The sequence below is a fragment of the Trematomus bernacchii genome, unplaced genomic scaffold (genome assembly GCF_902827165.1).
Source record: "Trematomus bernacchii unplaced genomic scaffold, fTreBer1.1, whole genome shotgun sequence".
NCBI classification, from domain to species: Eukaryota; Metazoa; Chordata; class Actinopteri; order Perciformes; family Nototheniidae; genus Trematomus; species Trematomus bernacchii.
In genome coordinates, this window is record NW_022988066.1 from 3,353,322 (window position 1) to 3,380,725 (window position 27,404).

Sequence of the window (27,404 nt, forward strand, 5' to 3'; positions counted from 1 at the left end):
GTGTGTGGTATAAATATGTACTCTTTTCATCAGTAAGGAACATTTGTGTTAAGAGTTGGAGGCCAGCCTCTCAAAAAATCATTCAATGATCTCAGCTATCCTCTTCGCATTGTGTGATTAAGCAACAGTCTTGTTTATATTCAAAAACTTTCACAAGCTTATCTGTTGACTGGGATCAGCTGATTCTCAACACTATTTGGTTTTGTCGGTATCTGGGAAGTCCTTAGACTTCAAACAAGCAGTGTCCTTTTATTTTATTATTATTTTAAAATTGGTTTCGGGATGCAATGTCTTATACAGTGTAAAACCAGGAGAAAACCAGTTATTTTTCCAAGCTACATTCCTGTATTTCACCTTGTATACAGATGTGTAGGTTATATTCGTATAACCTACATATATATATTTGTATGAGAAAAGAGTATGTGGCTTCCCAAATCCCTATCCCCTCCAGGCTCCAGTGATGCAGAGCCAGTCACTGCTTTACCCCCAAAGCAACAATGTGGTGCATGAAACAGCAGGCTGGTTCCCTGTGGAGAACAAAATGCTGGAGTGGCAGACAGAGGCTGAGGCACTCCAACCATTATGGGAAGAGACACAGTCAAGATGCACGAGGAAAATCTGAAATATTCACATGGACTCTAAAATGTAGTGCATAACTGTGTATGCCATTTTTCCATCTGTATGTGCGTACTTTGAATACAATTTTGAAAAGTGTTTTCAGCAATGAAGTGTCATTTTTTGAGTCTAAGAAATACGTGTCAGTAAGCTAAAGGGAACCTGAGGCAAAATCCTATTAGAAATTATATAAGTGTTTTCAGTTGACACTAACCAATCTCAAACAACTGTGTAAAATACTTGGCATCTTTCTTCCTTCAAATATCACTTATTTCACTCATGCCACCTTAAAACATGTTTTAAACATTTCTTAAAATTAATGTTTATTTCATTTATTTCCTACCTGTCACTACTGGATTTTTAAAAGGTGGCATAATAAATACAGGAAGCAGGCTTTTAGGGTTGGGAGTATGTATGAGGAGTTGCAGGTTTTTAAGAGAGAAAAGTGAGAAACCAGCCATCAAGACAACGACAGGCAGCACAAACTGAATATTAGCCTATAGTCATCATCCACACTTATCTTACTGAGCCTCTAAGGTTGGAAATGGTACCTTTGGTAACAGTCTTATTCCACACCCATCTTCAAGCTTTTTAACTCAACTACCCATCACAAGTTTTGTGATGCCAAATTTGACCAGTGGTCACAAAAAGACAAGCCACTACAATATGTAGACTGCTATGAAAATGATGGGGGTTAAAAAACACCCATCTCTCCAAAACGTATACGAGCAGTCCATTATCAGACAGGCAAAACAAATTGTGTCTGATCCGACCCACATACTCCACCCAGAATTTCAGCTCCTACCTTCTGGTAGAGGATTCAGGGTTCCCAAGAGCAGGCTGAACCGCTATAAGCACTCATTCCTACCTATGTCGATTAAGCTTCTTAACATTCACATGAAATGAAATGTAGTCAAATGTAATGAAATGTACTTTTTAAATGTTGGCCATGAGGGTTGTGCAATAGGTCGCCATTGTCAGCGTCTGTGTATTGTGTTTGTTCAAACGGTGTATGACTGATGATATGTGTATGTCTCTTAATGTCCACTATGTTTGTATATGTACATGTATGCGGAACTGCAGGACGGAGTCCAGAACAAATTTCCTTACGGGGACAATAAAGTATATCGTATCGTATCGTATAATATATTTTTATGAATCTTCTTTATGAATGTACAGAGACAAGAAGCAAAAGACTGGAGTGAAACAACTGCGAGATGTTGGTGAGCTAAAAGCGTCTCAATTTAAGATTCAGGACATTAAAACGGATACAGTGCTGAAGACGGGAGCCAACAACGACCTAAACATTTGAAATAAAGGCTTTTCTAGTTATCTTAGTGTTAAGTTAATTTACCTCTAAAAAATAATAATTAGACCCTTAAGACTTGAGAGTGTCATCTTTATATACATGTTCACTCCCTGCTCTGCATGTGTCTTTCTTGTCAATTTTCTATTCCCTGCTGTCCTTACTTCCTCTCGCATCTCCTTTTTCATTTCTGCTTTTTCTCCAGTTTTCTGTTCTTAAGAAAAGGACGAGGGCAATGCTTCTGGTTATTGGTCCCTGAAGTCTAAATGTAGAACACACTCACAACCCATTAGTTGCATGGTGTAAAACATTATCACGGTAGATGAAGATAGGGTATGTTATATTTAGGATCTCCGTGTGTGTGTGTGTAATTATCACTATGGGGACTCACTCCCGGACTGTATGATTCCTCTTTTACACACTCCTAAATCAAATACTTAAATTAGATCTCTCCCTCTCTCTGTCTTTGGTGCTGTTTAATTACTCTGTTTCCATATTCAATGAAGAGAAGAGAACAAGAGGAGAAAAAGAGAGGAGATTTATTTTTAGATTTTTCAGCAGGTTGTTTGGCTGTAAGGAAGGACAGCATGGTTTCAACCCCGGATTAGAGACACCTACAGTGACACACACACACACACACACACACACACACACACACACACACACACACACACACACACACACACACACACACACACACACACACACACACACACACACACACACACACACACACACACACACACACACACACACACACACACACACACACACACACACACACACACACTTTAGTCACACATCGGCAGGTAAGCCCTGGTATTCATGAAAATCTACAGAAAATGGTGTACCATTTATACAAATGTTTCTTACTGACAAAAGGCAATATTTGACCTGTATATATAAGTTATAGCAAAATCAGTATAATGTGTATATTTATAATGCAATAGTAACTATAATAGCGACAAAACTCCACAACCTAATACATAGACATTTACTGACCTTGTTATTATCTGACCTCTCTGATAGCAAATCCAACAGTGTTATTTAAGTGTGTGTGTGTGTGTGTGTGTGTGTGTGTGTGTGTGTGTGTGTGTGTGTGTGTGTGTGTGTGTGTGTGTGTGTGTGTGTGTGTGTGTACTCTCTCTTACCTCGTTCTCTCAGGTTGCGGAACAGTTTGGAGGATCCTCTCCATACTGGGGGAGTTTCTACCAAAGTCTTCTCCAGCTCCTGACAAATGCACAAAAACAAACTCACATATATATATATTAACTCAAAACCTACACCTTCAAGCTTCAAACAATGACATTTGCATTGACAGAGACAGTGGCTATCATGCAAGGATTCACAATAAAACAATCAAGTGAAAAAGTAACAAAGAATGTGAAAACAAGAAAAGTTGTTTTTTTCAGATTTAAAAATTGTGTTTTCTCTTTCATATTTTTGAAAACATGAGCTGCCAACATTAATTGGATGTAAATAGGTCACTGGTAGAACAATGGAGCAATGTTTGATCAGCAGGTTCCTGTTTTGCTTGTATCTCGTGCTCTACTAGAATGACCCCGTGGGTAACACGATACATATTGGTGCCTACTGCAGAGAGCAGAAATGCAAATGTATAATGTTTGCAAGAAACGCTTTCCACTGATAAACAACTGGTAGTTGTAAGGCTCAGAGAAGACGGGGGGAAAGTAGACTGCGGGTCAATGTTAAAAAAACAATCTAACAATGATTTTTGAGCAAGGAAACAAATTAAACACATTTGTTGTGCCTCATACTGTAATAGACACAAACATAACCAAACACAGGGTACCTTTAAGATTGTATTGGGCTTTTAACCTGGTAAAAGAAAATTATGTCCTGTAGTTCTACAATATACAATATTTCTAGAAACATATAATTAAAGGTAGGGTAGGTAAGTTTGAGAAACCGGCTCGAGATACACTTTTTGTTATATTCCATGGAATGCTCTTAACATCCCGATAGCAATGAATATCTTAAGTGCTTTGACAAAAAATCCATAAAAAAATGTCATCTGTGGAAGCCGTAGTACTGTAAAAAGTACGACCAATCATTTTAGCCGGCCCGGCTAAGATAACTGGATGGCCTACCTGCCTGTCAGCCTTCCATCTGTGCACAAACTTATCTCGAGCCCTCATTGGTCATGTGCGCGTTCGTGTGTGTTGGAGGAGGGGCTCTGTAAGGAAGTGGCAGATTTTCTCCGGTTGTGTATTTTCAAATTCTAGCGATCTCGAGCCGGTTTCTCAAACTTACCTACCCTACCTTTAACAAGTCAGTTATTAACAAGTTAACTATGGTTTGTCCAACTGATGTTAATACAATTGCATTACAGAAGTCACCTGATTGATGCCAATTGAATGGAACAATTGCTATATTTACATATGACTATTTTTCCATGTACATTTGTTATGTTAAATTGTAGTGGAAAATGTAACACAGATTCAAATGTTCAAAGGTGAAGGGGTCAGGATACTTTCTGCAGCCGCTATATATCACTCTTTAAACACCTGGACTGCTTTTCATAGTCTAACTCTTACCCACATAAGTGACCAGTATATAGTATATATAGGACATATATTGTTTACATTTGGTGGCCGCTAAAATCTTCCTTCACATGTTTTTATATCCTTGCATAATGCGACAATGAAACCAATAACGATGTGCAATCATGCATAAATGCTAACAGATTCTGTCTCTGAAACAATCCTGGCAAAATCTGTATTTTGACTGCAGTGTGCAACAGATGTAACATGCAGCAGCAGCAGGAACAAGCATCAGGAGTGTGTGTCCCACCTGTTTGGCCAGGGACCTCCAGGGCCTCTTGTCTGCCAGGGAACGAGACAAAAGAGGAGAGAAGAAGAAGGGAAAGAGGAGAAGAGAGTTTGGGTGGGCTTGGTTAGATAGCATCTGTATGATCTAGAAATGGGTCTTAATGTGCCCGGTACAGTCACAACACACACACACACACCAACAGGCACAGACACACTCACTGTATATACACTGTCATCATCACAGGCCCATTTGTACCGTCTAAAGTGCCCCGTGCTTGTCTTTGTAGTACGTGGAATGTCCCCGTAAAAGCACATACTACTTTTGTTCTGTTTTATACAACAAAGTTCATCTAATTCAACTTCAAAGGGGGCATTAGAGGATGTCGGCTGCTGAGAGGGTATGTGCGGCTGTATCGTATGTCAGTGAGCCTGGCTGGATGTAAACACACACATACAGGTGCACAGTTTGCACGCAATACAATCACATGCGCGCTGAAGGAAGGAATGGTAGCTCTTTTGGAAGTTTTGGTTTTGATAATCTCAACTTGTGAGGGCATTTTTAAAGCAGTTGTCACAAAGTAAAAAAATAAGTTAAGTGTCTGGTTTAGATATTTACTGGAGAAAGAGCCAATATGAGCAAATGGAATGTGGACAAGTAGAGTGTGTGTGAGTGTGTCTGTGGGAGTCGGTGTGTGTGTGTGTGTGACTAACATTAACCTCAGACTAAACATTAGCTGTAAAGCCATCTGCTTTGAGGCTGGCTGGCCAGGGCTAATCTGTTAGGACTGGCAGCAGGCTGACAGAAACAGCAATGACGTGTTTAAACCAACTAAAGGGTTTTAAAACTTTCTGTAAAAGATGATCTATTTTACACCTGGCACTAGCATCCATATTGGGAGATACATTTTAGATCAGATGTGTCCATCAGCAAACTAAAAACACATTATTATTTTTGATTTTGATACAAAAATGCTTGTGTACCAAAAAGGAAAATAAAGAAATATAACTTTAGGATCCAACTCGCCCAGTTATGTTCAGTAGAATTGTGAGTTTCTGAAATAGGTCTGTATTGTATAATAAATGATGTCACGTGTAAGTGTAATCATTCAAATCTAGACACAGTTCAAATTTCATGAAAAAACCTGTATGGCTGCGTTAAACTGAAATGGCTCATACTAGAGAATGTAGTTTCCCTCAAAGCAAAAAAAAAATGTAAAGTTCAAAAACACTTTGGACCATGAAAGCAAGGTCTCTACACAATATATAAAAGCTACAATAATCTACTCTAGGTGGATAGAAACCCACATTATTATGTCCCATGTAGAGTGTTAAACGGGGTGAAAAAGTGTATTTGTGAGTGAGTGAAACATACTTTTGGGTTCGCTCATGGTGACCGACTCGATGAAGTTCTGAGGAGTCATGTAAAGCTGCCCATCGTACTCCACAGAGCTGAACATGCGGAAGCGATGCTCATGGGACGACATGTACACGTCTCCTTCCTCAAAGTCAAACGGACGTGCCTGCAGACATAAAAACAAAACGCAGAGCAAAATATGAATCTATTAAATCAAATATTAAGAAAATATTTATTTTTTAAAGAATCAAAAGAGAATGCATAATCAGAACAAAATAACAGTTAACAGAAGGACACAAAACAATCAAATGAGTGCATTTTACATTACTTACAATAAATCATAGTGAGTGATGTTAAAGTATAGGCATTACCAAAGGTACATGTCATAATGTACTTTAAGTATTATACCAGCAGGCTTCCCCATCTAATAAGAGGGAACGCACAGACAGCAGAATCTAAAGTGTCCGTGCCTCTTCACTGCTTTTGAATTTCTTTAATGAGGAGATCCATCTATTCTTGGCATCAACTTTTCAACTTGCACCTCTGGCGCAGTACAATAACAGGAAAAAGGGGCGCACGAACACACATACACACACAAATACTTTGTCACTACTTTCTACTTGATTAGCATCTCTCCCTCTCTCTCTCTCTGCGAGGAGCCAGGGCTTCAACTTGATTAGCTGCAGAGTAGGAGAGCAGCTCCCACAGATTGTGCTGCATGAAGCGGTGTAATTAGCAGAGAGGTTTCCAAATGTAAACCTGTTTGGCCGCAGGGCCCAGCGCACTGAGGTTCCTGCTCAGCGCAGCTAACATGCTAATGAGCACACAGATTCATTCATAAAGCTTTGATGCTGCCTTCACCGAGGGGGCTTTTGAAGGCGTGAATAGGAGATGAGCTCTCGGCTTCATAGGAATGCACTGTAATCAAGTGTAAAAGCACAGGCGCCCATGGCTTTGACTCTCACTAATGAATGAAGTTTATAAAGTTCTGCAAAGGCAGCTCGGTTCACATGCCAAGCGGCACGACATGATGTGAAAAGTAATGTGAGCTCCTCGGGAAAAATATATTTAAATGGCAGTGATTTGAAATGACATTCAGTGAGGTACACCGTGTTCTTGCGTGGTTATAATGATATGTAGCCACAACTAAACCTGTCACCAAGCCTTGTTCTCCTAACTGCAAAGCAGATGCTCCAGGTGTTTTCCCCTCAGTGTTCTCCATCTGCAGATTTAAGTCCATCTCTTCATTTTTTTGTTAATTTAGTCATATTAAAGTACAATCTATCTGGCTAAGGTGCCAGCATATATGAACCAGTTCTTACGTCTGAGGTGTTAAAATCTCAATGTTTTTCAGCTTCTTTTGGAATCATACAAATACAAAGAGGGTTATAAAGTAGCAGTTTTCTCTGTTGTCATACAACAAGTCTGATTTGATGATTTCTATCTATTTACCCAAGAGTCACCCAAAATATGTTTCATCGTGATATATATGATGTGATACATTTATATAGCGATAGAAGATTTTGGACATATCGTGCAGCCCTATGCTACGTGTCTCTTGATTGCCTGCTTTACTGGCTTTCCTTCAGGAAAATACAGACTCTGTACCTCTGAAACTTACATTATTCAAGCTGATTGGCGTTCCTTTACCTATGTTAGGAGTTCTTCTAGCGCAAAGCTGGCAAAACATTCCCAAGTGGTCCGTTGTCCATCTGAACCCAGCAGCGCCCAAACGCTGAGAACCACTCTGGTGGAACCATTGTCTCCTTATGTGATTCTCAAGTTTCCCAATCATCCAACCAGACATCAAGTCACTCTGTATGATAGTAATTCAGAATTCAGACCAATTATTTTCTGAGGTCTAAGATAAGTTTGGTCAAGCCAACATGTTCCTTAGTCAGGCATCCTTACTGTTCCTCTTATAGGCAGGAAACTATGTTATCCCAGGCTGTTTAGAAGATCAAACCTAGTCTCACAGCCTTCATACACAAAACATGAAAATACTTGATCAGGATTGGTCCCAAAAAATCTTGATCATGACACCAGACTGATCATAAAGCAGCTAATTTGTATATCAAATACATACTCCGGGTTATCTTCCTAACAGCTGGAGTCAGGATTAAGTCAGTGGTCTTTTTTAATTATGGATGTAAATATTGACGACAATGTGTTCTCTTTATGATGAGTATTCTGTTGTCTCTGGTTTGTGACATTTATGAACTACTAGTGGATTCCCTGGTAACTTTAGGAAGCTATTTGTCAGTTCAGTGGGGAATGATGTACTTCACTGAGGGAACGCAAACAAGATGGTTATCATTAAGTTATGGAGAATAAACAAGTAAATATAATGCACCCCTTTATATTATCTTAGTTATAACAATTTGAAAATATCATCTTTAACCGTCTTTAAAAACGGAAATGTACCCTTGTCCATCCTAAGTCAAAACATAGCAAATCTCAAAAAAGACAACAGTAAATATATATGTAGGCAGAAGATGTAGGCTTCCTTATTAAACCTACATTTATAGTGAAAATACTCTCAAAAAATACAAAATGAACAACATTTCTGAACATGCTACACTGCAGACAATATGTAAAATGTAGGTATGCATGCTTATATGCATGTTCTTATGTCAAGCAAGTGCATGCATATATTTCTGTTTAAGAATGCATACATGTATACATACTGTGAATACAGGCATATCAAGCGTACATGCATTAAAGTAGTATAAAGATTTAGAGATATCTGGAAAAGCGCTGCAACAAACACATTTCCTCATCAATCAAGGCTGCTGACTATTTGCTTCACTAATTGTTTGGCCTAATAAAATGTTAGGAAATAGTAAAAGTTTCCAAAAGTAGTTTTCCAAAACTGAAGGTACTTCTTTTATTGTTTGTATTGTTTTGTCCAACCATCAGTCTAAAGCCCACATTCTTTCACCAACTAATTGTTTTCAGATTTTCGCTAATGATAATATAATGGCACTGAAAGTGGTATAAAGTAAGTTTACCACTAACGTTAATTCAGGAAAAATCATCATCTTATGAATGCCGAACATACAGAAAGTAGTTAAAAAATTATTCCAGCTGCAAAATGTAAGAACTTTTTACATGTTTAGGCGTCAATAATTATAAAAAAAAATACTATATATATAAGAGTATAACTTCTGAGTAGCTCCCTTCTCCGTAATGATTAATTGTATGTATTTATTGTTTTACTTTTGGTTGATTTTACTGCTCTGAGTAATACATTAAAAACTGTAACTTGTACTGTGTTGTTTTTAACATGTGGAATACTTAAAGTACCAAAAGTAAAAGTATTCGCTATGCAGATTGGCCCATTTCAGAATAATATAAGATATGTTTTGATTATAATTACTGATGCATTAAAGTGTTATTGAAGCTGGAATAGGTGCAGCTAGTTTGAATGACTTTGTACAGTATACTGCAGGGTAGATTGTGAATGTTACTCCAGGTGTAACTACCGTAAAGTCCTTTAAAGGTGTTTTGTGTATGTGTGTGTGTAGTGGAGTAAAAGTACACTATTAACCTCTGAATTGTAGTCGGGTAGAAGTACAAAGTAGCAAAACAGTACAATTCTGAAATTGTACTTAAGTACAGTAAATGTACTTAGTTATTTTACACCATTGGCCTTGAATGCAAGATGTTGCCTCACTGAGAGTAACATCCCCACCGTGTTGTCATTCAGCACCAGCTCAACTGGAGAGCGACATTTCCACATATGCGCGCGCAAATCATCCTGCAGCCAAAACAGTGAGCGAGCTGTTTCCACTGGGCGTGGGAACACATGACTCCGTTTATCCGTCCGAGAGGAAAAACTATGACTTCAAAAAACAAGTAGGCTCGTCTCACTGAGCCGACTTTGGTCTGAAGAAGATGTGAAGCTCTCTGCCTTCTCTCTCAGTGGTCTGTCGTTTTTACCCCACAGCCCTTCACACCGAGGCCCCCTATGTCAACACTGAAGTCAACACGTTTCCTGCCACTGACTTTCCTGTCTACGTGTCTCTAAAGCCTGCTGTTTCCGTACAAAATATCGGCCTCCTACCTTCTCCTTGGCAATAACGGTCGGGATGAACGGCAGCAGACCGTTGTTTTCGTGACTCCCCATCCTCTTCCTGCCTCTGCCGCTCCACGTATCGTTGTAAAAGTAAACCGCCACGGCACCTCCCGTTGCGAGACACATCCCGACAGCCAGACATTTCCGTGTCCTTCCTCCACTGGCCGTCTGACCGCCGAGGAGCTCGGTTCTCGCCGCCGTCCTGAGGTTTAGCTTACCGGCCAGTGCTGCCACTCTGCGGAAAGCGGCCATTGCTGCTGTTGTTGCTGCTGCTGCTGCTGCTGCTGTCGCTGTGCTGCTGCTGTGATACAACTTTGCAGGCAGCACAAAGTATCGCCTTTCATCGCGAGATGTGCGGGCACTCTGTTGATGCTGAGGCTGAGAGCTTAGTCCCTCGGGAGGATTTGATGCTTCACTGAATGAGAGTGGGTGATTAAATTTAAACCGCGATCAATGATAAACAAGATTCAGTCGTAGATAAACAGTGTAGTCAATATACTAAGATTACATTGAATTTAACTAAGAAAATGACATGAGACTGGACTATACATTCATTAAAACAAAACTGATATTAAAATAGGCCTACTTTACAGTTGACACATCAAATCTCAAAGTGGGGGCTACCCTAATTCATGAACTTTATATCATATTTTACAGTCCTGTTATCAATAGCAGCGCTGTTAAGGCTACTCTGTTAGACTAATAAAGGTATTCTGATTCTGATTATAAGTATGTTCTAAATCAATGTGTTGTGTAAATTCTTAATCAGCAAAACAACATGTGTATGGTTGTCAGATAAATGTATTGGAGTAAAACATAGATACTCATCAAACGTGCGAAAGTAGAAGTATAAAGTACCCAAACATTTTGAAAAAAAAGAACTAGAGCTCAAATATAACCCTAACTCTAAATCTTGGAACAAACTTGAAAAACATCTTGGTTTACACAGGGGAATTTCTAAGTGACCAATGATATATACATTTGTCACTCTGCACTTTCCATTGAGGGTTAGTGGGGTATCACATTTCTAGTGGGAAGTTTAAGATCAAAGCAGCCAATGGAGAGAAGATATCAAACAGATATCAAAGATGAACTCTTCATTTAAGTCTTTACATGTTAGACTTATGTTAACCTGATGGGGCTTTTCCTTTACCTTTGATGCTGAGAGAATAAAGGCGAGAAGTCTAATAGATGTTCCTATCACCTGTTCTCACATGAAGCACCGAGGATCACTCCTATGAGCTCCATTTAGCCAAAAGTTGAAAACAGATCAAACAATGACTATCAAAACCGCTTGATATAACTCTTGAAGGGGTTTAATATAGCTAATAAGCCCTTAATTTGTCCCTTTAATATCACAATCCAAACAAGTTTTTGCCGATCACGGTGACTAATAATACTCACCTAATTTGTTATCCTAGAGATGGAAATGCTAAATAATTCATGCAAATTTAAAACATAATAGCTGTACAAAAAAATCCTTGGATGTTAAATGCCCACAAGTTTGACATGTAATTTAAGGTGGTCCGCCAGGTGTTTAATATTGACTGTTGCATAACATCTCTCAATTCAAGTATTTACATTGCCCCAAGCAATAGCACACTATGTTTTGTATCCCGATAGCCAACCAGTTTGTCCAATAAAGGTAAAACATTCATTGTTGTGGTTGATTTATATTTGAATGAGACCTATCTAAATGTTGAGAGAAAAATAATCTGAGTTTATGCCTATTTCTAAGTGACATACATAAATAGTGATGGAATTAAACAAGTCTACATTTTCATAGGGGACTTTTCAATCTTGCTTTAAATGGGGACCCCTGGAGTTCCCTAGACTAATGTTTGGGAACCACTTACATTAATAACCTCTAGGCTACTTATTTAGTTATTCCATTATCCAGGCATTCGATTAGGTTGTAATTTATTTTTGTGTGTATGTGTGTGTGGGTGGGTGATGGGGGTATAACCCTAGGGGCCTCCTCCTCCTCTCCATTGACTGCTTTGGCTACAGTGGGCTTCACTCTCAGTCCTACAAACAGTAAACCAACATAACATTTATTTTAAAGCAAACCGTGACCATGGGAACTGTTTACTTGCACCTTGTGTGTGGAAATGTGGCATTGCAGTTGACATCTTCATTGTGGCCAGGTCGATATCCAATACATCAGGATCTGATCAGCCTGGAGGCGATACCGATCGATCGTGTCCCCTTTAAAAAAAAAAGTTCATTTTTTTTACTAGTCATAAATAATAATGAAGCGAGGGAAAGAGGGAGGAGTAGGTACGCATGCCACGCGCAAACACTGTTTGTCTGCCTTATACACTGTTGTACACAACACTAATGTAATGTATGTATAGACAAGCACGACAGTATAAGAATAACTTATAAGATTAAAAGCGCATGCAATTGTCCCACCTCTGTCTCCCTGTCATGCTTTGCTGGACAAATCGACACTAATACAAAATGACCTGCGTAGCGACCACACGCGCGCACAAAAACACCTCGGCACCTTCAACTCATTTATCAACACAACTCCCAAGGGAGGGGGCAGCTGTGCACTCGCGTGCGTTCGTGTGCGCGAGCGCGTGTCTCCATAGCTGCTAAAATCAATGCCATAAAGGCTCGAACATGGCCCTTGTGCCACTGCTTGGATAAACCTCAGTCTTAAATTAAACATGCACCCCAAGCAACACAGATCTGAACAAATGATATGGCATGAATGAAGAAAGGAGGTCAGGTTTAATATTTTCTTAAGGCTACAGGTCAACCATTAATCTATTGGCTTAACATTTTGGTCTAAAACAAAATACTCCATGTAAATGTGCATACATGTAGGCAATAGGCCTAATATAATTTTTTCTGCAAATGAAGCATTATTGAAATTAAAATCTTTGGTCTGCAATGAGTTCGTTTTATTTTTATTTTGGCAGAACGTGACCAATACCTGACGGCAGTTGTTTCGTTAAATATATGGCCGACGCAATACGACCAAACGTTTGATTAATAAAACAGATGTTTATAACTGCACATTTACATAAAGAATTATCAGCTTCTGAAGCCCTTCAAGTGTCAAGTGTCGGGGTATTATCTGAGCTTGCAGTTCAAACAGGTATATTCCCCTCTTCTGGTTGTTATTGCCTGATCCCCTTACAAGATCCCTGCACTTTGAAGCCTCAGTGTCTTTGATTCGTCTTTTTAAGACCACAATTAAGGCTATGGGCTCCTGCGCTGTTCAAAGCCCAGTGGAAAGATCAATGAAAGGATTGACAGTCAAGTGATGTCGTTTGCACAGGTGTGTGTGTGGGATCATGTGTACGATTGTGTGTCTGTGTTTGTGTCTGTGCGGGCGCTGTAAACGTGCGACTGGGTTACATAAAACGGGGGCAATAAATCAACAGTAGAGTGCGAAAATTACGCAAATGGGGGCTTTCCTCTGTCTGTCTCTCCCGCTGCACCTGAGTCATTTCGAAACGGGGGCGTGGAGTTGTAAAGCGTTTAGGGTAATGGAAATATCACTTTCATGCTGTTTGACACACTCTCTCTATGTCCATTTCACACACGCACACTCACACAAACACTGTTAAATGTGCAACTGCTGAAGTGCCCATGAGCAATATTACGTCTATGAGCTTCAGTGAAGCACTCGTCTTGCTGCAGGGAAAACGAAAGGGGAAAACCCTGCATTGCTAATTTATTTGAGTAGTTTTTAATTTCCTCTCCAAGTCCCTGCGCTCTCTGCACTGAAACTGAACATCAAAGGTGAGACAGCAGAACGATGAGCTGAGGGATGCAGATAGGGGTATCAAACGGGAAACAGATATGAGCCATAAAGGGAGGAGATCGGTTGCATTTGCATAAAAAGGCAACTCGGGGTGAATATCCATAGGGAGTAGTGCGTTGGAGTGCAGTGTGAGAGTGCAGGCAGGGGTACCGCAGAAATAAAAGGCTGGAGTAAAGAGAGAGAGAGAGAAAGAGAGAGAGAGAGAGAGAGAGAAAGAGAGAGACAGAGAGAGAGAGAGAGAGAGAGAGAGAGAGAGAGAGAGAGAGAGAGAGAGAGAGAGAGAGAGAGAGAGAGAGAGAGAGAGAGAGAGAGAGAGGAAAACCCTCAAGTGCTCTGGAGCAAAGGGGAGTATCCCGAGGTGAGGAGGAGAGAGAGGCAGAGGATTTGAGAGAGGGGGATAAATAGCAGAAGGAGAGAGGAGAAGAGGGACACGGGCTGCTGCAACCGGGGATACCTGCATACGTCAAGATAACGCTGGAGTTTAATCTTAATTAGATGACAATCTAATTACAGGTGCTGGTGACTGCGCCAAAAACGTGCACTCACTCGGGATTTTCTCCTCCCGCACGTCCAACTTTTATTTTTCTCCTTTTCACGGACTGACCCTCGCTCGCTGGTTCGTACCGAGGCTCACCGCTCATCAATTGGATCTCCTGTGCTGTAAACCCGGATCGGCGGTCTTATCTGTGATGGGGGCAGCGGCGGAGGTGGGGAGCTTCGCCAACGGATTTCTGGACAGCTTTGGCCCCGCGGGTGCAGCTCCGGCTCCCGTTGGCTCTCATTTCGTTCTCACCCCAGCCGGGGCGGTGGACTACAACTCGGTGACCGGACTGGGGCAGCAGCATGACCACCTGGTGTCCGCAGAGAGGCTGTCCCGGAGCCTGGCCGACCTCAGTTATCTGAAGGGGATTCTGAGGCGGCGTCAGCTCTACTGCAGGACCGGCTTCCACCTGGAGATCCGGCCCGACGGCACCGTGCAGGGCACCAGGAAGGACCACAGCACATTCGGTAAACACCACTTCAAAAATAATCCTATATTCATTGTAATTATGATTATGAGTAGTACGCCTAATAGTGTATTGAAGAATTTCTGCTTGCTATAGGCATTATTGTAGAATAGAATGACAGGTACGGTGGAGGTCCTGGAACAGACAGACAGACACACACACACACACACACACACACACACACACACACACACACACACACACACACACACACACACACACACACACACACACACACACACACACACACACACACACACACACACACACACACACACACACACACACACACACACACACACAGTTCAGTGTAATGTTAAACTGATTGTTAATTTAAAACTATTCATACCATTATAATATCCATACTTCCGCCACACAGGTTATATGATCAATGCTAATGGGATATGAAGTAGCCCACTGTGATGGCAGCTGCTGCTCTAACACCTAACTGTAATCTAACAGTAGATGTTATAAGGCATAAAGATTTATTCGATTTTTAGTTTTATTTAGTTTATTAAGAACATATAACAAAATAAGTATAACATAACAATAAAATAAAAATCAAACATATAGTTGATTCTTAATATACTAATTCTTAAAAACAATATAAATAAACAATGTGAATATATATTACTTTTGTAAGAAAAGGAGTTCAAAAAAGTCTACACCCATATTCCTATTCTCCATAACTCAAACAATTGACTTATTATTTATCACATATACAACAAGATGAATGAGCTTACCAGATGGTATACATTGCTTTGAGTATTTAATGTTTTTCCTCTTTGAGATAGATTAGACGATTTTCTTTTACTTTTACCAGCTTATAGAGAAAGACATCTGCAGTTTACAGCAGATCAAAAGTAGAACTGGAAGATATTTCTCTTGGTGCTGCAGGCCGTAGCACTCCTGGCACTTGATTTATTCCATTTGAGACTTGGAAGTTGCTTAATGCCAGAGGCCATTCCAGACACCCAGCCTTGCTCTACAGAGTCAGCTGGTGTGGATAGTAATATGTACTGTACTTTTCTTTGTATTGAGTGAAAGTCACTTTTAGTCTCATAGTCGATGCTTCTTCGGACATTCTCCATTGGCTTACCTCAATTATGTCAGAAAAACACAGTATTAGGATATTTTGCAACCTTCTCAGGACTTATTTTATAATGTACCTAATATTTAAAATGTATGCTTATGTGTGATATCAGATATGTTAATAAGAATGAATATGCTTATTGTATGCCATTTTGAAAATGCAACATTTCTGACAAGTGAATGTAATGTAATGTGTGCAGGCATTTTGGAGTTCATCAGTCTAGCTGTTGGACTGGTTAGCATCCGAGGAGTGGACAGTGGACTCTACCTGGCCATGAACAATAAGGGAGAACTGTATGGATCGGTGAGTACACACATTGTTGACTACACACTGAACACACACATCCATAATCACTATATCAATTTCCAACCAATCTCACGGCCAGAAGGTGGAATATTTTGCATCACTAAACTAATTTTTGCCTTTCTTTCTTTGTGCAGGAAAAGATCTCTGCGGAATCCATCTTTAAGGAGCAATTTGAAGAAAACTGGTACAACACCTACGCATCAAACATATACCGGCATGGAGAAAAAGGTGCATTTTACTTTGTTGCTCTCAACAAAGATGGGACGTCACGGGATGGAACGAGGTCGAGACGACATCAGAGGTTCACTCACTTCCTCCCGAGACCCGTGGACCCGGATAGAGTACCAGAGCTGTACAGGGACATACTGGGCCAGAGCTGAGACTGAAGGGGCATTATCATGACTCTGTCTGAGCTGAGAAGCAACCCAAGTGCACATAATCCTTATCCCCTCTTGAAGGGAAGATCTTGTTGATCAGGACAAAATGGGATCATAAAAAGTGCTCCCAATTCAAGACCCCCATCCAATGGTTTGGAGGAAGGAAACTAGTCAGGGAGCTTGACTGAGCATTATGGGATCTTCTATGGAAGACGTGAAGGCCCCATGACTGAAAACTTGAGCCCCTAATTTTTCCCCTTTATCGGCCTATGCAGAAGCCTGGGTAGCCAAACAGATGATTTATGGATTTTGTTGATTTTCCGCTAATTAAAATCTACCTGCTAGTCCAAATTGCATGTTCAAGAGGAAAAAAGTGAGTGAACTAATAGGCGAGACTCACAAATGGCTGCTACTAGCTTTTAAATGCTGTGGCTGGTGAGTCTTGTCAGTTTCACAGTTTTCAGTTATTTTTATTCGAAACACTACTGTGGCTGCTAAATGAATGATTTATAAAAATGCTTATTCCACTGTGTGGCTGGTTTACACAAAAAGGTAGTTTTATGCACTAGAAATTAGCCATGTCTGTTGTAGGAAACAGGTCTGAGAGCTCGGGGAATCATCTTTACCAGACTGACTTTTGAGATGGATTCACCTTGAAACTACTCCAAAGAGTGATGCTGCTCAGAAAATATGACTTTTCTACAAAGTGCATGAGGAACAACAGAAGAAGGACAGATCCAATGGAGTTTTATAAGGACTTCTTCTGTGGTGTCTTGTGCCGGAATACTGCGTGTCCTGTTAGAACTCTAGAGACTCATGCTAGAACCCAGTGAAGGAAATCTGTGGTTCTCCCACCGACTGCAGCCAAACCGAGCACGGGACCGACGAAGACGCCTTTATGAACCTGTGGACAGATTGTATTCTTATTTATGAGTTTTTGTTTCCTAGGACATACAGTATATTTATTTCATATATTTATTTATTTTGAGAATATATTTTTACAGGTATGAGATTAAATAAAAAAAAGATATCAATAACAAGCCATGAGAGAGTTTTTACTTATTTGTTGTTATTGGGTTAACTTTATCTCCTTGTCTGAAAATCTGGAGATTTCGTTGGAGAAACAAGTCCGTCACCTAAAAGTAGGTGTCAAATATAACTCAACATTTTGAGAATTGTCTAAGTTGATGCAGCAGTGACAGAGATAAACTTAGTTAAGCATTGAAAACACTGGATCCAAGTTCGATAATTCCCAAAATGCAACTCTTTCGTCAGCCCCTCCTTGCCTGGTAACCGTTATGGGTATCAACATTTTGATTCATATTATTTCAAAGATCGACAAATCCAATATTGTCAATGCAAAGTGAAAATATCAGTACATATCATCAGCTTTAAGATACACTGTTTTTGGACTTTCTTAAAAGATACAAAAACAGTTGCACTTAAACATAAGGAAATGATTGCACTTTAATGAACAACAGTTCTAAAAAATTCAAGATTGTTGTTTTTAATTTTAATGTGTGAAGGAGCCATCTAATAAAATTGTCAAATCATGATTTAGTTGCTTTTTGTGAGTCTATATAAATGTATCTGATGGTCTTAATTGGCAATACAGTTTTGTCTCATATCGATTGCAGGCAACTGCAATATGGTATCGTCGTCTAATCAATCAATATAATGTTGTATTGTGATGAAAGATGTGATTTTAAATCCTTGTAGACTGCAATACGTTTTCCACAACCACAAGCATCATGTACTGTCGTGATGACAGAGAGTCACAGAAGACCTAATACAACTCTTTTATACAGGCTAGAGTTTGTAGTACATGTAATATCCCTGGAGCGCCCTTTCAACACACTATATCTGTTTATATGGCTGCCAACATACCTGCACATTGCAGACTCCATATAATGTAATTGAGATATTGACACTCTGATTGGGGTACTTGTTGACAGTACTCATAAAGTCTGTTAAAATCAGTCAGTGAGATAAAGTATTTGTCATCTGTTTGTACGGTAGCAGCTTGGATTAATTAAGCAAATAAGTCAGTTTCAGTCAAATTCTGCTGATGGTTCACTCCTAAATGTATTGCAGTAAAGCAAGTAGCTTTTCTAAGCTATTGCCGGCAAAGACTGAGTACCACTAGTATGGCTGCATTGTTAAAGGCTAGATGTTGATGTATGATAGCATCATCTTTTAGGCTGAGTCATCCCTTCTCCTTGCTTGAGTGCTAGAGTAAGGAAATGATGTAGCAAGGCAGAGAACAACAAATTATGAGAAATAGAAAGAATAATTATTTAGCAGTCCATTGAACGCAGCCAAGTGTGTTGATCTCCAAAGCTAAGTGTTGACCTTAGAAACAACAGTTTAAAAAACAATCTACCCTTAACAGTGATTATCCGATCCCGGCTTTGTATTAAGTTAGCCACAAACATGTATTTGTATGCACTACCATTATGTGATTATGAGGAGTTGGTTCATTGAGAGAAATAGAAGCAATAGATGGCACCAATTCCCTAGTCATAAAATCCTTATTCCATTGCAAAATAAGAGAGAGGAACAAGATGCCCTACTTACAGTGACAAGAAAAGATGACACAATAAAAAAGAAAACTAGAAAACTTAATGGGCGTAGAAACAGTAACAAGGGGCGGAGCTTAGAACGGTCCATTTTTGATGACAATTGTGCAAACTGCATTTGCTGAGGATTATCTTGTGGTATAATCAAAAGCTGCAAAACAGCAACTAAATAGGCCTTAAAGTGTGATGTTTAGTCATTCTGTGTGTTTGTGTGTGTCTTTCTCTCACTGCGTCTATAAGAATATTCATAATCAAAGTGTAATCAGATTGAGTGGAGAGAAACTGGAGCACAATTCAATTACCAGAGCTCAGTCATTTGTCAATCTCTCGAATTACCGTGGCCAAACTTAAACCTTCTTTGCAGGGAGAATGACCTGGGGACCATGTGTGATGTAGGAATTTACCCCCACGTAAAGTGAAGCAACCTTTATTCTACTTTGCACAGGCTAAGTGCTCTAACAGATAGAGTTCTGTGAGTGAAGTACAATGCCTGAACCCCCTGCTGTGACACCCACAGGACCCCTGCGTGCTGGGGATGGGATTGAAAATGCTCAAAAAAACCTGACCGACTTTACACAAGAAAAGCTCAGTGCTACCCGTCAGCTAGCACTATTCAACATCTGGCCTATGTTTGCCTGACACTGGGGAAACACCAGTTCTGTCAGATTTATCTCAAATTGTTTTATGTCTCCAGCTGCATTTCACATCAAGGAGATGTTGCCATGTATAGGTCGGTGCCAGCATACGGGCTCATCACCTCGGCAACATGTTTCAGATAAGATTACAGGGTGCTGCGGTTCACATCTGCCCAGTTGTGCTGGCAGGAGCATGGCTACATTGTGTCTAGTTAAGATATGGCTCAGTGTGTGTATAATCCTCTGATAAGGGTATACCGTGTAGGATGAGAACATCAGACAGACAGTGCCTGAGTACCAGCATACGAACACTGACTGAGAGTGTATGTCACACACACACACACACACACACACGCACACACACACACACACACACACACACACACACACACACACACACACACACACACACACACACACACACACACACACACACACACACACACACACACACACACACACACACACACACACACACACACACACACACACACACACAGAGAAATCTTAAAACCAGGCAAGAGAGATAGAGAGCTATGACTTGAACGTTTGTAAGAAACAGGTGGGTTTCTGAGAGGGAGAATTGGAAAAAAAAGGAGCTGCATGTGGGTTCTTCGTGTTGCCGTCCTGTCAGGTTACAATCTTCCTTTGAAGTGTGTGTGTGTTTTTGCAGGGAGGGGGAGGCATGTTTATGTGAGTCAAAGTGACTGTGTAGATTCATGTCAGTACAACTTCTGTGAGTGTCTCTGTGCGTGTGTGCGTGTACGTGTGTGTGTGTGTGTATGATCTGTAAATCTGTGTGAAGGTGAGCCAGGGGTTCTCCTGACTAGAGGGCTGTCTGACTGATGTGTGAAGGCTTGTGTGTATTTGTGTGTGTGTTTTGCCGTACCTCCACCCCCTCTCTCTACGCTCTGTCTGTCCTCTCTGGGGTTTTCCATCGACTGGTTAGTTCTCCAATGTTGGATCAAGCAGGTAATGGTCAGTGCGGAGATAACCTGAGCAAAAGAAATAGACAAGGGGAACAATTATTATCTTCTCTTTTGATTTCATCCCTTCAAGTGTGGTGTCTAATCTTTAAAGTCCAAATGGCTATTGCAAAATAAACGAAACTGAAAGCAGTTTCACGTTGAAGTAATACTTTGAGATTTTTGTTTCTTGGATGCCCCCACAGTTAACACAAAATCTATATCAAATCCTCCTTTTTCAAACTCTTACACAACTCTTACATATAATCCAAGTCTGTCATGTTATAACAACTTTTCACACATGCAACACTTCTGCATGAACACAAATGTGTTGCCGAACTTCTCCTCCATTAGAGTCTGAGGCTTAAAAAATGCATTACTTTAAGGTTTGTCAAATAAGGCATGGTTACAGTTAGCGTTTTAGGCCCCTTAAGAATAAATGTGTCGGATTAAAATGCATTCAAACACTTTTACCCACTGGCCATTTAATGTGCCATAAAGTGTGTATCTCTGTGTGTGTGTGTGTGTGTGTGTGTGTGTGTGTGTGTGTGTGTGTGGTGTGTGTGTGTGTGTGTGTGTGTGAGAATGTGCATGTTTTTTGTTTTTCTCAACAGGCAGGTGTAGAAGTTAGTGATCTCTGCTGGTACGTATCTGCGTCCACACAGGTGTTCCTCCTACAGTCGTCAACAAGCACACACGCACACACATTTAAGACGTGCGTGCACAGTCTGTCATCGCCTCTCTGTGCGTGAAATTAATGGTGCTGTGTGAATGACTCAGCTGTGGTGAATTCAGACAAAAAGAAAAAAAAACTGTTTCCTTTCCAAATTCTTAGACGAATAAGACAGCCATGAACTCATCCAACTTTTTACTAACACATGACTTAACCTCTCAAACCCTGACGTAACCACCAGTAGCTAACACATTCACACTGTGCAGCAACACACTGATCCAACACACCAAACTTACATTTGCTATACCAGAGCTCTAATATGTTTGTCCTAACTGAAACACCTCTACGTGAACAAGGCCTTCAGAAGGTGATCCGTGTGTGTTTTGTTTTATGAAAACCTTGTGGTCATGGTTGCAGCAGGTGAACTTGAAGGAAAACATAAACTTGAAAGAAACCAATGTTGACTGATATTGTGAAATGTATCACTCGTTGTGATGAAAAGCAGTCTTTCAGTTCAAGGTTTTAGATTGACTTTACTGTGTCGATTCACTCTAAGCGCTCTCATCAAATGTGTAGCTGCAACAGGCAGCTTCTTTTATGAAAAGCCCTTAAAATCCACTGAATGCTAGTTAACTTGTAAACATGGGAGTATAACAGATACAGAATATTCCCCTCAGGAGTTGGAAGAGAACAAAATAGACCTTATAGGAGGGTGACGATTTTACATACATTTACCAGGTAGACACTGCAAGACTCCCAAAAACATGATTAACTTATTAGTTGATTGAGATTTAAAGAGTTATTATGGAAAGGGAATACATTTGGAGTTATAGAAAGTGCAGCCTAAACAGTGTGAGGAATTTGTCCAAAGTAAGTGTTGATTATCCAAGAAGACACAACAATACAGAGTCGAACCACATCACAGGCTAAAGTAAACCAAGTGTACTTTAAGTGCACCTCCACACCCTCTTGCTGTTTTCTCTTGGTCTGTTTCAATGAAAGAGTGTTACTTGACATATTGCAGATGAAAGATTCACACCGGTGCACATATTTTCAACCCTGTTATCATTGACTGTTCAGAAGCAGCCGAAGAACATGTTGTCGAGTAAAAAGCACCGAGCAGATTCCATGTCAAATACCCATCTAACCACTGTCTTCAGCTCATATCCACAAACCACAAATTACAAACAACATGGCATAAGATTGGGCAGAAAAGCTAGTTCTCTTGGATCTCAGGATAGATCGCGTAGAGTATTTTTATTTTGTGATTAACTAAGGTTGTTTCTTAGCAAATAATGAAAATCAAGCAACAGTGGTTGTTGCCATTATTGGCTACATCAACTCTAAGGTCACAAAACAGAGCGAGCACATTAAAAAAATGTCCTGCATTCATACACCAATGGGCCACAATTGGTGTTGCAATAGTTTTAGAAACCAGTTTTTGTAACGGCAAACTGTTTGTATCTGAGAATTGTAATTCATTTATCTGACTGAATTATGCTTCTGGGAGCCCTTATACAGATTTGCCAGTAAACAACACCTGCAGGTGTTCAGGAAGTGCTTATTGTCATGATGAACTCAGGCAGAATAACCCTTTAAGCCGTTGGAGTTGGACATCCCTATAGAACACTAAGCAAGTTTAAGGTAATTTCCTCTTTTAGTTGTAGTCTGTGTGAAATCACCTGGCTGAGTGTCATATGACTGAGGAAAGTAGGCAGTCAGGTAAGAAAGAAAAACTACAGCCACACATTCTTTGAGCTAACAAAGTTATTCACATGTGGGAAAATTAGTACACATGTTTTTATTTAAACAACGCTACAGCTGTGCCTGCAGCTTTGTGATGCTGCACTTCGACAACACAGGGCATCAAGCTCCATGCTTACATCAGCTTACTAATATGTTCACAGTGACAACGTTAATATGTTCTTGAAAAGCAGAACAAGTTCACAATATTCACTATCTAGTGTATTAGCGGGCTAATAGCAAATGTAAAATATTTAAAAAGTACGAGTATTTTAACCAGATAATTTGCCGACTAATGCTAACATGTCTGCATAAAGCTGCTTTTGATTTTTTCCTTCCTGTCATTTATGCAAGCTCCCTGGTATAAGTTGGGAATGGCAACTTGTACATAAGCGTAAATGCAGAGAAAGTGGTATTGGGAACTGATAGGAGGCGAAAGAAGGGTAAAGAGATGAGACAGCAGACACTTATTCCCCTGTGGTGAAAAATCATTTATGTGGCTTACAAGGGACATGCACGTTCAATGCTATGGATTCACAGACAAATTCACTTTTAAATTCTTAATAGGAGCAAGAACATCCATTTACATGCCAGATGAGGAGGAATACAGGGAGAGAGAGAGAGTGTGCAAGATGGAGGAAAATCTGACACAATAAAGAAGTTTAATCTATATACGAACAGAAACGCAAGAAAGGAACATTTTTGGTTTGAAGGGAGTTATATATAGAGTCCGGGTAAAAAGATTATTCTTCAAAAACAGTATAAAGATAAAATGAATCATATTCTTTTAAATAAACTCATGCCTTGACGGATCAAACCCCCAGGACCCTCCTAAATACTCAGCCTTAATAAATGGCCAAAGCTGTATTTTTATTATCCGCCTTCACGGGTAGTCTGACACCACTCACCCTCTAGGACACACACACACACACACACACACACACACACACACACACACACACACACACACACACACACACACACACACACACACACACACACACACACACGCGCACACACACACACACACACACACACACACACACACACACACACACACACACACACACACACACACACACACACACACACACACACACACACACAGGGTGGAAGTAATTAAAGCAAGTGGAGCTAAATTGAAGTATATTGAACTCATCTCTCACGCGCTCCCACTCTGTCGATAGATCACTCGCCAAGTGCTATCGACCGCTGCAAAGACTTCCCTCTGCAAAACATGCCTCTCAGCAGTGTGTGTGTGTGTGTGTGTGTGTGTGTGTGTGTGTGTGTGTGTGTGTGTGTGTGTGTGTGTGTGTGTGTGTGTGTGTGTGTGTGTGTGTGTGTGTGTGTGTGTGTGTGTAGGTTTTTTGTGTGAGTTAGAGAATGAGAGAAAGGGACAGAGGCAGAGTAGACAGGAGAATTTAGACACACAAACTGATGCTCTGAGTAGCAGAATTTCCCCCAAACTATTTTAGGATCACACTTCTTGCTATTTTCATTCTGCATCCATTAATTCCCCCATCTCTCTTTTTTTCTGATATTTTTCTGTCACCTCATCTATCGTAGTCTTTATTTCCACCTCCCAGTTTCCTCCCTTCTCTCTCTAATTCCCTTTATCTCTATCTATCCTGTAGGAGAGGTAATGATTTTATCTGAATGAGAGTCTTGCATTTCCCCACCCCACTAGATTACTGGATCAATGGGACATCGTTTGTGTGTTCATCATGGGGGAGATGTGTTTGTGTGTGTTTGTGTGTGTGTGTGTGTGTGTGTGTGTGTGTGTGTGTGTGTGTGTGTGTGTTCAGTTCACACAGTCTGTATAGTCACCATAAATATCTAATACCCCAGGTGACTTCGCATTGCCCTGAGGACAAAGCCCTACAGATGAGAAACGACAAGAAAAAAAATAACGGCAGAGATTTTTCAGAAAACGGCAGGGGAGTAGAAGGCTATGGATTTTTTCTGAATAATCGGTAGGAATTCTCCACAAGGTCTCGACATGACAAATGTGTGTCAAACACACCATCAATGGTGGAGGGGAAGAATGCCTCTGCTGCTCTGTTGAAATGCCTTTCCCCTCTGCCTGATGTGAATTCAATTGCAGTTGAATTGATTATCACCTAATTTGTGATCAATCCTAAGTGGGTTTGCATCTACTGGCCTAAATCTTCCACTGTGGGACTGAGCCTCTGCTCCACTAACGCTTTCTTTCCTGCATATATTCTGTTGACCAAAGTCTCCATTCTTATTGCTCTATGTGTTGATTGTGTTGGGTGTGATCTGATGGATACATTTGAAATGCTGAGAATGAATGATGCAAAATTGACAAGAGTTGATTTTATAAATAACCAATTAAATGTCCCCTAAAAGCAAACCAAGATGGATGGCTAAATGACACTAAAACAGTTGCATGAATTAGATGAGGTTGCATAAGAAGGCTCCTCTGCTTCACTAAGAGAAAGATACTTAAAACACAGAGCAGACCAAATGAGCACTGTGGGAAATGGGTTATTAAAAGTTGAGGCGCACTTGCCTTACATTTTCTCTCACTAGCTTCTGAATTTTGCATCTCTGACCCAGTTAGTTGCCTTTCCCTAATTACACACTTACTATAACCATCCTATACTGTAGATGCCATATGCATATATTGTAGAAAAAATAATCGTAACAAATGTTAGTATTGAACATAATCTCTTTTGTGTATAGATTGGTAACCGTACAAATTGAGTTACATGACACAGTTTGACTTAAAAGGATTACTGTAGGTTAATATGCTAAAAAACCACCACATAATTTAATTCAAGCATTATTATATAGTCATTAGTTAGTTAATTTGTGAGCTTGGAGTATAGCTCAGGGTTTGAGTACAACCCATGTGTGTGTGTGGGGAAGGGGAGGGGGTTAGGAGTAGCAGTATTATGTTGCAAAGCAAGGAGAAGTAGTGCCCACCACATCACTTGCGGTGTTAGCCTCATTACCATGTAATAACCACTTGTATGGCAACTCATGAGTTATGGAAATAGTGAAAATGTTAAAGCACATAAAAATGAGACACTGGTAAATTGAGACTTAGCTGAACAACTTTGACACACATTCTCCTGGGATGTTTATACATGTTTAAAGGCTAAAGTATATTAACATCATTCATGCGTTTACCATATAGCATTTAGCTGAGATCCGGTTTATTTAGCATTTCTACATTTCTTATTGCTGTCAATAAGTTGACCGTGAATTGGGTTGAAATACACATTTGCGTTTCTTTGCAGTTAATGAAATGTGTGTATCATGTCACCTGCATGCTAAGCACAGACATATGCGATTTAGTAGAACATGTAATACTAAAAACACAGGAACCTCAATGACACATTACTTTAAAAGACCACTAAAGCTAGCTAAACTCCAGACGGTGGCTTTAAAAGCATTTCAATGTAGGGACAGATTCGGGAATCATTTGTCTATATCTATTAATGAACATTGTCTCCATATGTAAAAGTCTTTATTGCAGCTGATTTATAACCCAAGATGTTGATGAGTAGCATCCCACAGAGTTCAAACAGTCAGTCAGTGCTGGTTGCCTCACTGCTATTTAATATAATTAGATATAATGCAGCCTTATTGAGCAATGAAACCTGAGTTCACACACACACACACACACACACACACACACACACACACACACACACACACACACACACACACACACACACACACACACACACACACACACACACACACACACACACACACACACACACACACACACACACACACGTCCATGCATGCTGTGTGCAGATATGGTGGTTTCCTCCTGTTGGTGTGACAGCTCTTAAGCCCCACACATGAAAGACTGACAGGGAAGTTTTATTTCACCTCTTCTCAAAGCAAGCGTGTGAATGTGTGTGTGTGTGTGTGTGTGTGTGTGTGTGTGTGTGTGTGTGTGTGTGTGTGTGTGTGTGTGTGTGTGTGTGTGTGTGTGTGTGATCATGTTCTCAGCTGGGAGAGGTGTAGACATCGCCGATGAGTTGCCAGATTTTCAGAACAAAACATGGCTTCACAAAAACACATCCTTCCTCTATGCTTCTTTTATCTGTTTCTCTTTT

The 27,404-nt window shown here is 40.2% G+C and overlaps 2 protein-coding genes across 7 annotated transcripts in view; one reads left to right on the top strand and one right to left on the bottom strand.

Annotated features, from left to right (window-relative positions):
• The window catches only part of micu3a (mitochondrial calcium uptake family, member 3a), a 29,452-nt gene extending 18,812 nt beyond the window's left edge, over positions 1–10,640 (bottom strand). For 2 of the 6 annotated variants that reach the window (XM_034120767.1, XM_034120769.1), the window contains exons 1-4: positions 10,134–10,640; positions 6,086–6,233; positions 4,736–4,767; positions 3,073–3,151 (exon numbers count right to left, since the gene is read on the bottom strand). In XM_034120767.1, coding sequence (XP_033976658.1) covers positions 3,073–3,151; positions 4,736–4,767; positions 6,086–6,233; positions 10,134–10,397 — 523 coding nt within the window. In that variant the 5' untranslated portion in view covers positions 10,398–10,640. The remainder of the gene's footprint in view (positions 1–3,072; positions 3,152–4,735; positions 4,768–6,085; positions 6,234–10,133) is intronic. The other 4 variants (XM_034120772.1, XM_034120770.1, XM_034120771.1 and 1 more) reach the window with 3 other exon arrangements.
• Positions 10,641–14,449: 3,809 nt separating this feature from the next.
• Positions 14,450–17,678, top strand: LOC117474727 (fibroblast growth factor 20-like). The gene is made up of 3 exons (XM_034120717.1): positions 14,450–14,934; positions 16,226–16,329; positions 16,467–17,678. The coding sequence occupies exons 1-3, from the start codon at positions 14,616–14,618 to the stop codon at positions 16,710–16,712; spliced, it is 669 nt and encodes a 222-aa protein (XP_033976608.1). The 5' UTR covers positions 14,450–14,615; the 3' UTR covers positions 16,713–17,678.
• The last annotated feature ends 9,726 nt before the right edge of the window (positions 17,679–27,404 follow it).

What these genes read in the sequence shown, in the direction of transcription:
- LOC117474727 (XM_034120717.1), top strand. Translation starts at nt 14,616, where the DNA reads ATGGGGGCAGCGGCGGAGGTGGGGAGCTTCGCCAACGGATTTCTGGAC. An exon ending in GAAGGACCACAGCACATTCG is followed by an intron (nt 14,935 to 16,225) that starts GTAAACACCACT and finishes TAATGTGTGCAG; the next exon opens with GCATTTTGGAGTTCATCAGT. An exon ending in AGGGAGAACTGTATGGATCG is followed by an intron (nt 16,330 to 16,466) that starts GTGAGTACACAC and finishes TTCTTTGTGCAG; the next exon opens with GAAAAGATCTCTGCGGAATC.